This window comes from Hemiscyllium ocellatum, chromosome 34, assembly GCF_020745735.1.
Source record: "Hemiscyllium ocellatum isolate sHemOce1 chromosome 34, sHemOce1.pat.X.cur, whole genome shotgun sequence".
Taxonomy (NCBI): domain Eukaryota; kingdom Metazoa; phylum Chordata; class Chondrichthyes; order Orectolobiformes; family Hemiscylliidae; genus Hemiscyllium; species Hemiscyllium ocellatum.
This window is the reverse complement of record NC_083434.1, coordinates 32,508,455-32,525,697: the sequence shown is the minus strand read 5'-3', so window position 1 is coordinate 32,525,697 and position 17,243 is coordinate 32,508,455. Positions and strand designations below refer to the sequence as shown.

General features: G+C 39.1%; 1 protein-coding gene across 2 annotated transcripts in view; it reads right to left on the bottom strand.

Moving 5' to 3' along the window:
- Window positions 1-16,947, bottom strand: part of clptm1l (CLPTM1 like) — a 35,461-nt gene extending 18,514 nt beyond the window's left edge. Inside the window, exons 1-10 of one of the 2 annotated variants that reach the window (XM_060849833.1) lie at window positions 16,597-16,947; window positions 13,384-13,484; window positions 9,644-9,833; window positions 8,007-8,152; window positions 6,412-6,490; window positions 4,353-4,470; window positions 3,230-3,324; window positions 2,096-2,180; window positions 798-901; window positions 247-312 (exon numbers count right to left, since the gene is read on the bottom strand). In XM_060849833.1, coding sequence (XP_060705816.1) covers window positions 247-312; window positions 798-901; window positions 2,096-2,180; window positions 3,230-3,324; window positions 4,353-4,470; window positions 6,412-6,490; window positions 8,007-8,152; window positions 9,644-9,833; window positions 13,384-13,484; window positions 16,597-16,767 — 1,155 coding nt within the window. In that variant the 5' untranslated portion in view covers window positions 16,768-16,947. The remainder of the gene's footprint in view (window positions 1-246; window positions 313-797; window positions 902-2,095; window positions 2,181-3,229; window positions 3,325-4,352; window positions 4,471-6,411; window positions 6,491-8,006; window positions 8,153-9,643; window positions 9,834-13,383; window positions 13,485-16,596) is intronic. The other variant, XM_060849834.1, reaches the window with a different exon arrangement.
- Window positions 16,948-17,243: the final 296 nt, after the last annotated feature.

The window sequence follows — 17,243 nt, the reverse complement described above, 5'->3', positions numbered from 1 at the left end:
TAGTGGTCAAGATGTTAGGCTAACAACTCTTTAAAAAAAAAATCATATGGAATTTTATAAAAAAGAAAACATTCTGAATAACCTTCTATATATGATCAATTTGGCTAATTCTTTGAATTCTTTACAAAACCTTAACTGAGCTCACAACATTAACAGTAGTTCATGCAAATTCTTTAGGAAATAGGGCATTCAAAGTCATCTCCATTGCACATGTAAACAAACATTCCAGCTTTTTTCATACTTCACCTGAAATAGTGGTCTTAAGCCATACCACTTAACAGTCATCTTAAAGGCTTTCTTAACTTTCCAGACCTACAGCATAAAGGAGTATAAAACTAAGTTACTCTTTGTGACATGAACATGAAAACAAAGATTGAAACCAAAGTCCAAGTTAAAAAGGAATGAAAATATTTTAAATGCTTCCGTGGGCGGCACGGTGGCACAGTGGTTAGCACTGCTGCCTCACAGCGCCTGAGACCCAGGTTCAATTCCCGACTCAGGCGACTGACTGTGTGGAGTTTGCACGTTCTCCCCGTGTCTGCGTGAGTTTCCTCCGGGTGCTCCGGTTTCCTCCCACAGTCCAAAGATGTGCGGGTCACGTGAATTGGCCATGCTAAATTGCCCGTAGTGTTAGGTAAGGGGTAAATGTAGGGGTATGGGTGGGTTGCGCTTCGGGGGTCGGTGTGGACTTGTTGGGCCGAAGGGCCTGTTTCCACACTGTAAGTAATCTAATCTAATTGGTCCAATTCCCAACAGTAAAAACAAATCTTGTATTTAATTTCAGATTGTTACTTTACCTCTATGACTGCACCAATGCCAGCTGGAATAAGGACTAATAAACTGGTCTGCTCATCCAAAAGGAAAAGAAATACAACAATAGTACTAAAACATCGCCACAGCACTGTAGGAAAGAACCAGAGGGAGAAAAAATGTTACACTCTATTAATCATTTTATTTTTAATTTAGCCTTCTTAAAATTATTGGTCATCAAAAGGTCAAATATATAACACCATCACGTGGCTTTGTTCAAAATACAAACAAATACAGAGGCAAGGATTATAACATGGCGTTTGTCTCTTAAAGTCATTACAGTTCAGAATCTAAGCACTCATGCAGTCTAAACACAAGTATACTACTTAACTGTGAAGCCAGCATATAGAAGCCATACTCACATATACATTTCCAATTATCAATCTTCTTTCTTGCCATTCCCCCTATCTTCTTAGGGACAAGGGATCACAAAAATCTAATGATTAACACTATTCTATCTCAGAATCACAAACTTGATAAAGATCAAGAAGTGAACCTGATCTCTCTCTCGTTCAGTATGTAAGACAACTATACCACCACGACAGTGTTCCAGGTCCAAATGTTTCCAACAAGCAAGTTTACAGGAGTGCAATTTGTTTGTTATACATGATCACCAGTATGACATTGTAAGGTTAATAAAATTGACAATCATTCCATTTCATTGGCCTCAAGTAATTGGGAAGCAAAATTTTATTTGAAAAACGATGCATGTTAATTCACACCTCGAAAACAAAATGTAACAAGTCTGGTAGCAGTTTACACTACTGACTAAACGCATGTCAAATCCCAAGTGAGGAAGTATCATTGCTCATTATGAGTGGTAAAGAAGCAACAATAGCAGAAATTCAAACAAATTTCAAATCCACTATCACAGAGTATTGGTTGTACAGAGGCATATTATCTGCAGTTCCCTGATCTGACAGTTCAGGTAAAACAAACTTGATGGAGTTTCACCACCAAGGTTTACACTATCATCATTCTTATAAGCTTAGCATTTACTTCCTCTATCTGACTAGCTCCTAAACTATGGCTGGAGACTTAGGAAAAATTTATTGCAGTACTAAATTTGTATCTTAAACTGTGGGACAAGCCCAAACATAGTGAAGACTATAAGTTAGTGAGTGCACAGAGCTGCTTCTGCCAGGAGCAGTACATTGTAACCATTAACTGACATGAATGCAAATAAAAATAATAGACACTCTTTGGTCAATTTAAGAGACTCCTAGTTTTAAACATGGATGTTTTAAATAAGATACTTCAGGTACTAACTGCATTTAATTCTTACCTGCTTTTGTTGACATTCCAACCATGCTTTTCTTTCGCCTCCAAAAGGTAATATCATTCTTAAAAGCCAAGAAATCAAACAGGAGCTGTGCAACAAAGGCAAAAAAAAATTAATGCAGAACTGCAACAGTAACTTGCAACAATACAGCACCTTTAATAAAGGAAAATGCCCCAAATACTAAGAGAAACTGGCAGAAATTTAAGACAAAATTTGGGATGGATAACTGAACACACATTTGAAGGGTTATTTCAAAGTAAATAAAACGTAATTCATGCTTGCGGATTGTTAATTTTACTGTCATATTAGATGCTGGAAACAGGTGTTTCCATTTAATGTAACTGCATTGCTTACACATACCCAGCTGTTAAGTACCCATGAATTGACACTTATATACATTTTGCTTTGAAAATGTTAAAATGGTGGATTCTAACTATTTATAAAACTTTGAATACCAAAGGAAACATTTCATAGGCATTTAAAAGTCAAAATGTGTAGAATCAGCAGCCAATGTCTTTAAACTGCAGAATTATCAAAGAATGGCACCAAAAAATTTGTCTCCCTGATAAAACACATCTCCTGTATAATAGCCCCTTGAATTGTCCATTGAACATCTTGATGAACAAACCTTAACAGTGTATTTGATTCTCTCTCTTACCAGGTAGCATCACCAAGTGTAAGCATGGTAAAATGGCATCATTGATATACAGGCATGCTCTCACTGACCTTACCAGCTTAAACAATGCAGAAAATGCCTGGTTCACATCTACTCATAATCCAAAGTGTTTCCTAGTCGTATTGATGATGACAGCATGGCTGTATTTGAGAGTTTCAGATTACTAATCTGCACAGAGGTGGGAAAATAGTTGCCAATCTCAAAAGGCAGACTGTGGTTTCATTAGCCCCAGATTTGATGTTCAAATGAAGTGGGAAAATTGTTTTCCGTCAATTTGGGTACTTTGCTCTAACTGTCTCAGCTGAGATCATGAACCATTGAGAAGCCACACGAAAATATAAGGCAGGACAGATGCTAGAACTCTTTTTCTAAAATGCAAAACCTGTCTATAATAAAACAGTGAAACCAAAAAGAAATAGCACGACCTCCACCAAGTGAACACTGTTTTAGTTACAACTTACGTGGAATGCTGCAACAAAGAACGTTAAAGCCAAGAAGTAGAGGTTGGTGTCCACAAAGATCCCTTTTACTTCATCAACATCTTTTTCTGTGAAGCCTAAAATGTACAGCGTGAAAAGACAAAGAAAAAGCATTAAAATTTCTTTATATTTGCGAAAGTAAACATTCCTTTCTTCCGAAGATGCGGGTTTGGGAGTTAAAGAGTAAAAGTAGACCTGATAACTATACAAAATTCAAAATAATTAGCACCATTATAACTGAGTAAAATTATTCAGCAGCTGAGTTTTCTTTAGATGAGATGGTACAGCTGTGAGCAGGCATTTCCTACACTGAAGGAGGAAATGCCTCCAGCAGGAATTAGACAATTATAAACACTACATCTAAAACAACAACATGGAAAGAAAATTGTGCCATTTGTCATTTTCAACAATATGAATGTATACTTCCATACCATACCCACACAATTAAGCACAGCATTAAGGATTGCCTTTCAGGTCTTCTTATAGCCCTTTCTTACTCCTTTACTTATTTTCTTAATCCACAAAGATTTGAGGGACCATAATTATGATTAATGTAGCAATCAGACAGTTACAGTAATATTCCAGCACTTACACGACTTGCAAAACAAAAAGGCTAGATGTTAACTAAAATATAGTTGAAGTAGTTTATATGAATTCTACAGGTTCACAAAATTACCAAAACATTCTCAATAAAACTGCCAAATTACTGCTAGGTGTTGAGCACACACTACTTTACAAATTTTTCAATACTGAAATAATGGGCATCTCTAACTCAGGTTCCAGTGTTGGTGCTCCAATGCAGTCACTCACACAGCAGCTCGAAATCATTAAAGATGGAAGATGTAGCACGTGACAATTGATGCAAGATATGGAAATGCAGAACTAGTAGAGTAGTTCTTCTGAGATTGCTGCAACAATTTATCTAACTACCAGAGTTTAATTTTGTTTTTGTCTGATGAGCTGTTATGATAGTATTATTATTTAAATGGAGCCTCAACAAGGAAGAGTGTTCAATTCCCTAGGACTGACATTCCTTGATTTGAAAACAAAAAGATCGCATTTTTTAAAAAAAAAAGAGAATGTCATTTTCAAGGATATGGCATACCAAACCGTTGCAATGAATAGACAGCCTCTTGCATATGGGTCCAAAACCTTAGTTTTCCAAGTGATATTGCATCATAAGAAATAGTAAGAGGCAACGTAATCGATGTAGCATTTATAATCTGCAATAGAAATTTGAATATCAGAAAACAAATTGTTCAGAAAGATACAAAGCTATTGGAGCATTTAAAGTGTTTAGTTCAAAAACATCACATGCAATTTCACTTAAACTATCCAATTTACAACCAGTTCCTGATTGAAAGAACAATCTAGCAGAACTCTACAAAACACAGTAGTACATGAACAAATCAACCAACTAAGTTAATCTGATCATTACTTCCCTCTGTTGATAGGTAAATTACAGAGTATAATTTATAGTCAAACAGCACAGAAACAGATTCTTCAATCCAATTCATCCATACTGATCACACATCCCAATCTGACCTAGTCCCATTTGCCTGGCCCATATCCCTCTAAATCCTTCCTATTCATATACCCAACTAGATGTTTTTTAAATGGTTAATTGTATCCATCTCTATCACTACCACTACCATTACCATTACCTCTGGCAGCTCATTCCATACATGCACCACCCTCTGAGTGAAATAGTTACCCCTCAAGTCCTTTATAAATCTTTCCCTTCTCGTCTTAAACCTATGCTCTCTAGTTTTGGACTCCCCCACCCTTGGAAAAAGACTTTGGCTATTCATCCTATCCAAGCTCATGATTCTATAATCCTCTAAAAAGTCACCTCTCAGCTGCTGATGCTCCAGGGAACAAAGCATCAGCCTATTCAGCCTCTCCCTATAACTCAAACTCTTGAATACCAGTAACATCCACGTAAATCTTTTCTGCACCCTCTCAAGTTTAACAGTATCCTTTCTCTAGAAGGACGACCAGAATTGTATGCAATACTCTAAAAGTGGTCTCACCAGTCCTATACTCAGTGTTCTGACCAATGAAAGCAAGCGTGCCAAATGCATTCTTCATCACCGTGTCTCACTGCAACTCCACTTTCAAGGAACTATTCACTTAATTCCGAGGTCTCCATGTTTGGCAACACTATCCAGGGCCCTATCATTAACAGTGTACGTCCTGCCCTGGTTTGCCTTACCAAGGTGCAACAAGTCACATTTATCTAAACTGAACTCCATCTGCCACTCCTCGGCTCATTGGCACATTTGATAAAGGTCCCATTGTACTCTGAGATAATCTAATTAATTATCCACTACACCACCTATTTTGCTGTCATCTGCAAATTTACTAAACATACCAATGTTCACATCCAAATCATTTATATAACTGAAAAGCAGTGGACCCAGCATCGATTCCTGTGATACACCACTGGTCACAGTCTGAAAAGCAACCATCCACCATCATTCTCTGTCTCCTACTTTTAAGCCAATTTTTGTATCCAATTGGCGAGCTCTCCCTTGATCCCATGTGATCTAACCTTTAACCAGTGTTCGAAGTCGCCATGTTACAATGGTGGTTAATATGCCTTTTTTTTTAAAGTTTGCCTTTCACCCTCACAGGGAACAGACCAGAGATTACCATCCAAATCGAAATATATCTTTGTTGGAAATATCCTAAGCCACAGATTGTCATAGTGGCACCTTGTGCGACACAGTGATAATCTGGAAATTTGCAGTTATGATTTCCCACATGACGAATTAGAGATTTCAACCATTTTAGCATGGGCATGCCAGATGCTCCCACACCAGGTAGGAGTGACTAAGAAACTCTCTAATATCACAGAACAGCAAGTATTGGAACAGGCTGCCTGGTGACAAAAGGATTGAGGAAGAAAGCATTTAGGAATGTCCCCCAATTTTTGTCATGAAACATATTTGGCAGTAAATAAGCATGGAATGAAGCACATTCTTACAGTGAAGTCATTGCTCAGAAAGAGGCCATTCAGCCCACTGTGTCTGCACCTGCTCTGAGCATTTTGACTGTGTGCCAAACTCCTGCCTTTTCATCACAACCATGTGTATTGTTTCTGGGTATGGTAAACGAAGGCCTTTCCAGTTGCAGGGATGAGAAAAATAAATTGAACCTACCCTCAAATCTCTCACTCGGTTGCTTAGCTCGTCAACAAACAGGATAGGAAGATACTGCATAGTCCTGCCATGCTGCATCCTAAGATATCAAACATAAAACTGAAGTGTTAAAAAGAGGATTGTTGTCATGAAACCTTTAAAAGGTCAAAATGTACAATTTTTTTTTACAGCAGAATCCTTGAGCTTATAAATATTTTAGACTTGACTGGTAAAACATTGAGAAACAAAGTATTCAGAAATAGGATTAGGCTATTTGGCCCTTTGAGCATGCAACACTATTGTGTAAAATCATGAGTGACTGCCTCTGGTCGCAATCACTTTCCTACTAGCTTCCATCACCCTTGACTTTTTTTTTCAAAAACCAGATTCTCAGCCAGGAATAAATTCAATTAGCTACCTTCCATTTCTTCCAGGCTAACTTTCCTCAGAAAAAGATTTCCTCATCTCCACCTTAAAGGGGAAACCTCTTATTCTTAAACTACATCCCTTAGTTCTAGTCACCCCCACAAGAGGAAACAGCCCACACTGCCTACTCTACCAATTTTTCAAGGGATATTATGCATTCCAATAAAATCACTCCTCTATCTTCTATACTCTAATGGGTACAGGCCCTCCTGAAATCTCTCCTTATTGGATTCCAAAAATGAAAGGAAAAATAGTTGAGGTACTTGAGCACACATACACACAACAATTTACTCCACCTAAATGTTTCATGACTTTAAACACCTCTTTCAAATCTCCTTGCAGCTTTCTCTGCTCGAAGCAGAATAATCCCAGCTTCACCAGTCTATCCAGAAAACTCTAATCTCTCATCCTGGGAATCCTTCAGGTAAATCTTGTGTCCTCTCAGAAGTTCTCATGCTTTTTCTAAAAGTGGTGTCCAGAATTAGACAATATTTCAGCTGGCACCAGGCTGATGTTTTCTATCGTTGTAGCAACACATTGACTTTTGCACTTTGTTAATAAAGTCTAGGATTCCATGTGTTTTACTAACCGCTTTATTAACCTTTCCTCCAATCTTAAAAAGTCTGTGTACATAACATCACCCAGGTTTCCATTTCCTTGCAATTTGCATAAAATCATACCATTTAATATCAATTTCCAGTCTTACCTCCCTCATCTAATCTGAGCCAAGTGATGCATTCAGCACTGTCAGCCTTACTAGTACCTCCTCTCTTTATGTTTAACCCCATTCTGTATCCAGACAGTCTCTCATACCCTAACTTCAGAAAATTCCTTTCATAAATTTAATTGCTTGGTTCGTGCCTCAGCTATGCTTTCAACATTGCACACTTTGATCCCTAATCAGTCCCCATCATTCCTGACATGTTTTGTGAATAAAAGATCATTAGATTCTTCTTTATGATAATTTCAGTGTATTCTCATACAAATCTTTACCATACTTTTTACATTCAGCTTGCTCCTCCCTTGCATTATTACTGGCCACATAATTTGTTTTAATAATAACATCCTTTGGTATAAAAATGTATTGATTCTAACAGTTTCTTTTGTTAAATTTTACGCAACTAGATCAATGCAATGTCTTAGAAATGTTAAGGATTGCTTTCAGTATCTTGAACTAGTCATAAACTTACAGCTTCAAATATCTATGTACATCAGCAGGAAGTGCAGATCCATCAAAAGTGAAGTTATCAGCCATAATATTGATGGTGAGTTTTGAACGCCAATGTGCTACAGGCTGATCAGCAACTTTAGTTTCAGTACGGCCATCTGCTTCCTGCTTTTGTGGAAGAAAGCAATGATAAAATTAACTCTGCAATAGAAAAATCAGTTAATCATTGAGAAGCTCAAAAATAAGTAAAAAATTGTTTTTCATTCATAGAAGTGATTTGGATGAGAATATAGAAGGCATGGTTAGTAAATTTGTGGATGACACCAAAATTGGTGGCACAGTAGACAGGGAAGGAGGTTTTCTAAAATTAAAAAAGGATCTTGATCAAATGAGTCAATGGGCTGAAAAACGGCAGATAGTGTTCAATCTGGATAAATGCAAGGTATAACTTTGGTATAACAAACTTTGGTATAACAAACAAGGGTTCAGCTTTTACAGTAGGGCTTTGGGTAGTGTTGTAGAACAAAGGGACCTTGGGGTGCAGATACACAATTCTTTGACATTTGCATTACATATAGACAGGGTGGTTAAAAAGTTGTGCAGTACTCTTGCCTTCATTGCTCAGTCCCTTCAGTATTGGAGTTGGGAAGCCAAGTTGAGGTTATGCAGGACTTTGGTGAGGTCTCTTTTGGATTAACCTCTTTTAGGTTAACCTCAAGCAGGTATCCAGGGAAGTTAATACAATAAGGAATTAATTCCATTGGAGGGGGCAGGCTGCAAATCCACGAAGCTTAGGTCCTGCTACTGGTTAGAAAAGCAAGAATATGGCCATAAATATTCATTTGACATTGCTTTGATGGGATGGGTGGGGGATGGCTAGAGGAGCTATAAGTATTACCTGTATGAAGGGGATGTGTTTCCTTCGCTAGGGGCCTCTTTGACCTGACTTTGCATGCATGCGAAAAGGGTCAAAGGGGGTCACCTTACTTGTACAGGCTTTCATAAACTTTAACTGTTTGCAGAAGTTGGTGCTTGCGAATTGCATCTCATGTGTGAAACCTCGGGGGGGAAAAAACCTAACATCTTGATAATGCACCATAAAACTTCAGGACAGTTAGGCTGGTATTTGGAAAGGGTGTTTTGAAAACAAAAATGAATTGGATTGTACAAATGGCACCATTTATTGAGCTGTTATTTTAAAACACTCCAATTCCATACTGCAACAATAAACTTTAAATGTTAGATTCTTTTGAGAACTCAGGGAGAAGAGTCACCACTGCAGCACCAGGCTGTTTGGCAGGTTACTTGACGCTGCAACATCATACTATAATAATTCATTACATAAATCGACCTTCAAGTTAGAATCAGAAACCATGTGCCACTGCTAGATTAAAGACAAGTAGTTAAACCCATTTCTGTGAGAGGTGTTGTGCAGTTATGTTGAGCACTTTTGCCGCTGAACCCATTAACTTAACGAAAATGACCACTTTTGCAGAAATCACCTCTTCCAATCTGAATGTCAGTTTACTGCTAGTTTTAAAGTAAATCATTAACAGTCCACTCTGAATGTGCTGTTTTCAATCTATCATTTAGGTAAAAAAGCTCCATTTGCCTAACTTTAAATTAATTACTGTTTATCATATTTAAAACAGCACATACTTGGGCCTCGGTTTCTCCTGTAATCAGGTTGATTTCCTCAGGTTTTGGAATCATGTATGTTGTAAGGTGCCCAAGAGCATACACATGATTATTGTCATGCCAAGGCAGCATGCCAACATGGTGGAGAAACAAATGAGTGTACAGCGTCCCATTGCTACGGGTTTTCTTTGGTACTGAAACATTGACGATCCTTTGTAAAGATAAATAAGGGTATGTTAACATAGAATGATTCTTAGAAGCATGGTTATTGCATAGCTGTTTAACAAAAGCTATTTTTTAATCATTCTAAAATGATAAATTCATGATAACCCAAGTTTGAACAAAGAACGTAGCATTCAAATTGAAGTGAAACTAAATCCAAAGAAAAACTCATTTAACCTCATAATTTCTAACTTTCGGCAGTTATTGCTGAAATGGACAGAACATAGCATTTAGTAAAAAATGAGGTCTGCAGATGCTGGAGATCACAGCTGCAAGTGTGTTGCTGGTCAAAGCACAGCAGGTCAGGCAGCATCTCAGGAATAGAGAATTCGACGTTTCGAGCATAAGCCCTTCATCAGGAATAAGAGAGAGAGCCAAGCAGGCTAAGATAAAAGGTAGGGAGGAGGGACTAGGGGGAGGGGCGATGGAGGTGGGATAGGTGGAAGGAGGTCAAGGTGAGGGTGATAGGCCGGAGTGGGGTGGGGGTGGAGAGGTCAGGAAGAGGATTGCAGGTTAGGAGGGCGGTGCTGAGTTGAGGGAACCGACTGAGACAAGGTGGGGGGAGGGGAAATGAGGAAACTGGAGAAATCTGAATTCATACCTTGTGGTTGGAGGGTTCCCAGGCGGAAGATGAGGCGCTCCTCCTCCAGCCTTCGTGTTGTTGTGTTCTGCCGGTGGAGGAGTCCAAGGACCTGCATGTCCTCGATGGAGTGGGAGGGAGAGTTAAAGTGTTGAGCCACGGGGTGATTGGGTTGGTTGGTTCGGGCGGCCCGGAGGTGTTCTCTGAAGCGATGTGGCCTCCTCTATATTGGCGAGACAGGCCGCTTACTTGCGGAACGCTTCAGAGAACACCTCCGGGCCGCCCGAACCAACCAACCCAATCACCCCGTGGCTCAACACTTTAACTCTCCCTCCCACTCCACCGAGGACATGCAGGTCCTTGGACTCCTCCACCGGCAGAACACAACAACACGATGGCTGGAGGAGGAGCGCCTCATCTTCCGCCTGGGAACCCTCCAACCACAAGGTATGAATTCAGATTTCTCCAGTTTCCTCATTTCCCCTCCCCCCACCTTGTCTCAGTCGGTTCCCTCAACTCAGCACCGCCCTCCTAACCTGCAATCCTCTTCCTGACCTCTCCGCCCCCACCCCACTCCGTCCTATCACCCTCACCTTGACCTCCTTCCACCTATCCCACCTCCATCGCCCCTCCCCCTAGTCCCTCCTCCCTACCTTTTATCTTAGCCTGCTTGGCTCTCTCTCTTATTCCTGATGAAGGGCTTATGCTTGAAACGTCGAATTCTCTATTCCTGAGAACATAGCATTTAGCCAGCTACTGTCCAACTAAACACTTCTCTATATAAAAGCAAATACTAAAACATACAATAACTAAAAACTCAATTAAATTTGAGATCTATATCGATGTTTAATCTGTAGATCACTATTCCTCAATTATTTTATCTTTCTTAAAAGCTTACACATCCCCCTGAACACTTTAGCATGGCCAATTCACCTAACTTGCACATCTTTGGATTGTGGGAGAAAAGCTCAGTCACATGGACAACTGCTAGGAACTACTCATTTAACATAATTCTACTAAAATTCTCCATTTTAAGACATATGTGTAAACAACATTATTATTTCACAGTTCTTGCATTAAGTGCATGCCTTTTTCCACACAGTGTTCAACACTTTAACAAAGCTTATTTCTTAAAAATTACTTTTAAAACTTGCATTTACATATAAATTATACAATTCTTGCAACTTAATCCAAGCAGTTTGTGTTGGTATTTATCCTCTACAACCATAATTAACAGGAGAGAAAGAATATGTTAGCAATACTAAACAACCTGAATAATAACACCAATGGAGCAGAAGAAAAACTGATTATCCGTTTATGCTTCAGATAGTAATGACATTTTCACATTTTGGTCAAGATCAATTTCGTACTGTGGTCTCATACTTGGTAGAAATACATGAGCTAACTGCATTTCACTTAACATTCTTACGCTTCCCAAGATAACATTGATATCAATTTCAAGATCCTCACTTTCAAATCTCCACCAGCCTTACACCACTAAACTTGGGTAACCATCTGTAGCTATTCAGAGTGACAGTAAGGACAGAACAAAGATAACTGCAAGTTTCAATGGACCCATGTGAAATAAACAAATCCCATTTTTATCACAAAATATTGACATCAGACTAGGTCAGTGACAAGAAATTTACTTCAATTTAATTGTTTAATTCACTTGGGCCATAATTTTCGATGTTGGAAGACAGAAGGGTCACACACGCTGCTTAGCAATTTGAAGAGAAGACACCTCCAGATTACACACTGAACTGCATTTCAATATCTATTTTTGAGCAGCGAATCAGGGAAGGAAAAATACCAGATGGAACTCTCTTACTACATTTTTTCTCATCATCTCAGGATATACACCCAGTGAAAAAGCAAATCGATGAAACAACCATTCATCTAGAGCGCAAAGATCTACAGATTCTGCTATAGTTGAGGATACAAGTCAACCATTAAACTGTGATCTCAGGTTAAGAAATTAAAACTTTAAAGATTCTTTAACTGGATAACTTTTATTCTCCATGACACACACTTTTCTAAACTTAACACCCATATTTGTGCATGTGCGTTCAGCATCACATTAGTTATTTATTCTCTCTTGGGGTTAGAAGGTAATAAAAGAAAATTCTCCTCCTTTCACTCAGGAAAGACTCCTTCAGTTCTAGTGAGCTATATTCCAATGAACTGTAAAAATTTTGGGCAAAAAACAAAATATAATTATTGGTTGTGGCCTACTATTTAGGATTAACAAGAGGGAAGCTGATTACCCCTCTATTATCTTGGGTTTTGTTAGATTAGATTCCCTACACTGTGAAAACAGGCCCTTCAGTCTAACAAGTCCACACCAACCCTCCAAAGACTAACCCACCCAGACCCATTCCACTACCCTATATTTACCCTTGACTCACCAAACACTATGGACAATTTAGCTTTGCCAATTCACCTCAGTGGCACATCTTTGGATTGTGGGAGGAAACCAGAGCACCCGGAAGAAACCCAGGCAGAGACAGGGAGAATGTGCAAACTCCACACAGACGGTCACCCAAGGTGAGAACAGTACTTTTGTAGTAGTACTTTTAAATAAGAAATATCAACCTTAACAGAAAGTCAACAAGTTTGAAGTGAATACTATTTAAAGTCATCAGGGGAATAAGCAGAAAGAGATTCTGGATCTATGGAGTCCGATAACCCAAATTTTACTTCATGTCTTACTGGCTCATCTACACAAAGCAGTATTTTCAAATTTGAGAATTAACTAGTAATAACAAAGTGTCATTAAACCACTTCCCTGTTAAATCTGTTTTCTGGAAAGACTGAAGAAGTGAAGTAGAATCAGGATTCTTCAGACTATGGACTTCACCTTTTGCTCACAGGTAAGTGTGGAAGACTCACTAATTCATGGAAGACTTACAGATTGCACAGCACAGTAAAATGCATAATAAAACTCAAAAATAGATACCTCTCAAATTTTGAGTTCACATCAAAGTGTTCCATCTTCAACATTAGGTTTAAATTGGCTCCATCAGTAACACTGCTTTTTGTAGACGCATAGATACTCAACTAAAATACAAATTCAAAAGTCTAAGCAAAGTTTACAGAAAGAATGTTTTTTTTAAGGCTGTGTTTGTGAAATAACTATTAATAAAATGCAAATTTTTACATCAGCCAGATGAGCAAACCAAAACATATCCAGCACACCGGGAATGCAAACTAAATGTCAGAATCACAACACTAAATGTCAGAAACCTGCAAATAGTTTAAAAGCTCTTAATTGTTAGCATAATCAGTAACACTTTATATGTATTCATAACAATTCAAGAATGAAAACTCATAGCAGCTCCCATTCAATAATCCATCTCACTGAAAACAAAATAATGGCACCAGAACAAATTGAGATGCAATTTCAAACATATACCATCATCAACTTATCATCCAGCAACCTGATCCTATTTACAACTGCATTTATTTGCCAGGTTCTGATTTTTAAATTTTGCCATTCTAAGATTGGAAAGGTTGTTTTTTAACCCTTGTTTGCGGCAAAGGGCCATTTGTAATGCCTTGGCTTGGACCACTCCTATTCAAATGGAATAGGATACTTTCTCAGCACAATGCTGCAGCTGACCTCAACATCATTTGACATACAGCATTATAAAGTTGAATGCTAACAAGGCAACCATAAACGAAGCTTCCATTCACTCATTGTACAACCCAATGTGTACTCATTTTAAAAAACACAGGAACTTCAACAAAGCCTTTGTTTGCTTACACACGTTCAAAAAAAAAGTCAATGTTGTAATGTGTGCTAAAAATGTGGGGCTCTGTGGCACAGTGGTAGTGTTTCTACCCCTAGATTAGGAGGTTCATGTTCAAGTCCCATCTGCTTCAGAGGTGTGTAATAACTTCTCTTAACTCATTGATCAGATAAATAGGTTTAAACCATTAAAGTGAGCGGCAGCATTGTCCTGGCAAATTGTGCAGTCAATTTTAATCCAGTTAGGCCACCTTGTTCAGGACTGAGGATGACTTGCTTCCTCTTTGATTCAAATGATTCCAAAGTAGATGATAAGTCCAGTATTTGATCTGCAGGTGTTGCTGTGTGCAGAGCAGTGATGCTTTGTTAGTTAGATTTTACTCCACTGTCTTTAGTTGTGTCAATAATTCAACTCAAAATTTAAAAGTAGAGAAGACAAGTACTGGAAATTAAACTGCTAACATGGCTAAAGGAGTCACAGCTGCTAGGCAAAGTTCAGTAATATTGGCCACAGCCAGTAGATTTCACTCTGAACAATGGCTCACTTCTAAGTCAAATGTGTGGTGCTCAAATCCAACTATTTGAGCTCAAGTCTAGCCTTACACCTCTGTGAGAGAACTGCATTGGGCGAAAGTGAGGACCGCAGATGCTGGAGATCAGAGCTGAAAATGTGTTGCTGGAAAACTGCAGGAGGTCAGGCAGCATCCAAGGTTCTTCTGCTCCTTGGATGCTGCCTGACTTGCTGCGCTTTTCCAGCAACACATTTTTAGCAGAGGACTGCATTGCTCAGCTTCAAGCCCCCAACTATGTTAGGTGGATGTGAGAGATCCAATTGCATTAATTTAAAGAGCAAAGGTATAACCTTCAGTGTACTGGGCGGATATTTATTTCATAATCACCAAGAACAGTTTGTCTTTATCATTTTACAATTGTCATTATCACATGATCTTTGTAGGAGAATTCTGTGAGCTAATTGCTGCTGCATTTCCTGCATTGTAACAGAGACTATACTTCAAAAGTTTTAATTGGTTACTAAAATATTGTGCGAATGCAAGTCTCCTTGACTTCTTGGTCTGTAATGTGTGATCCATGCACCAGGTGGATCAATAAAACAAAATTAATTTCAGCTCATGTTACCCGCACAGGATTAGTGATAGGCTGCAGGATAATTGTACTGCGATAAAAATCTAATTATTTTCTGTCAAACTGATGCTCTCATAGATCGATAATTTTAAGCCACCTCTATCTGACCACATTGTATAAAATATGTGGAATTGATTTTCTTTAATTAATTTCTCCATATTAATTATCAGATGGAAAGAAATTAAGAATTCATAGCCAAGTGTACATAATAAAAATACAGCATTAACACATCAAAACGATTCAATCATTCAAATATTTGCTTCTACAAAAAGGAAATGCTGTAGTATAATCCAAATGTAAGCATTTAAAAGCAGGACTTGTATAGTGTAATGTTGAATTTAAGAGAACTGTTGCTACAGTTGAAGACATGATTCCATTATTCTTTGGAGTTGTTCATAGAATGTTAGCATTGCATGGCTATTTCAGGAAAGTGTCAGCTACAAGACCTCCTCCTCTCACAACTATTCAAAAAAGTTGCCACGATGCAATTCACAACACAAATAATTGATTTTCAGTTAACCAGAGGTCCATGCACAAAGGAAAGTGACAACTAGCCAGGTTCTCACTGCCTCTAAAAGATAGTTTTTTTTATAAATCATGATTTTGTTTACCTTTGAGGGAGCTACTGGTTTAAAAAGAACTGCACATGTTTTAAACAGTTTGAAAGTTGCCTCTCCATAGCATAAATGAAAAAATATCAACAGCAAAATTGATTGTGATTGCAAGTATTATATTCCTCAGATGTCTTCAAAGCATTCCTAAAGAGATTAAAGAATCCATGGGTTGTTACAGACTGAGAAGATTCATTTGGGAAGACACCAAACACAAATACACTTCATCAGGAATATGCAGGGGCAGAGATGAGGCAGTGGAGAGTGTATATAGACCTCCCAACACCCCACTGACCTGAACCTCCATGTATCACTACTCTTCATATAGCAACCATCTGAATATCAAACACTGGACTTATCACGCATTTTGGAATCAATCAAACCAAAGCTGAAGCAAGTCCTGAGAGAGATTGCCTCAGATTCAGAACAGCATTGTGAAACTGCAGCTGCACACTTCTGAAACAGTTGCACTATCACAATACTTCATTATCAAAAAATAGCGTCTAAACTGAATGTCTAAAAGCAAAATGAGCTTTTAAGGCACGGCAAACTGATATCTAAATCTAAAATGTGGCATTTAGAGAAAAGTCATCAGCTTAACTGATATCTGACACGTTGAACAGTGGAGGAGAACCAACTGGAGTGTGCAAAAAGTAAAGGCACTGACCTGAATTCTAGGATTAACAGCTAGATAGGGCTTGATGCAGTTCTTGTTCTTGGGGTTAGCGCAGGACTTGGTGTAAACTATGCCATACATCACCCAGCAAGTATGTAAAACATAGGCAATAAATACCCCCACAATCAGGGTGGTAAAAGAGGTTGTCTTCAACCCAAACATATCGGGAACAGTTTCGAACTACAAGAACCGCACCATCTCTGAGTTTAGAAACAGATTTAACAGGGCAGGGTTCTGAACCACACTAGCAGCTCCCCCTGTGAGTGGGAGCACAGCCACACCAGCTCACACACTCTGCCTCCACCTCCATTGCTGCCTCCACCTGGTAACCGCACCGACACACACACTTCCGCCAGGACATGACGTCACCGCCACGCGCCGCCGGATGCAGAAGCCAACACGCGCACACTCCGCCGTTAACTTTCAAACTGAGAGCGCGAGAGCACGCGCTCATACCCAGCCCCCATCCCAACACCCCACCCCCATCCAGGCCTCCCCACCCCATCCGCCCCTCCCCCATACACTCCCCACCCCCATCCGCCCCTCCCCCATACACTCCCTCTCCCACACACTCCCCACCCCCATCCACCCCTCCCCACACTCACAACCACCCCATCCACCACCCCCCACACACTCCT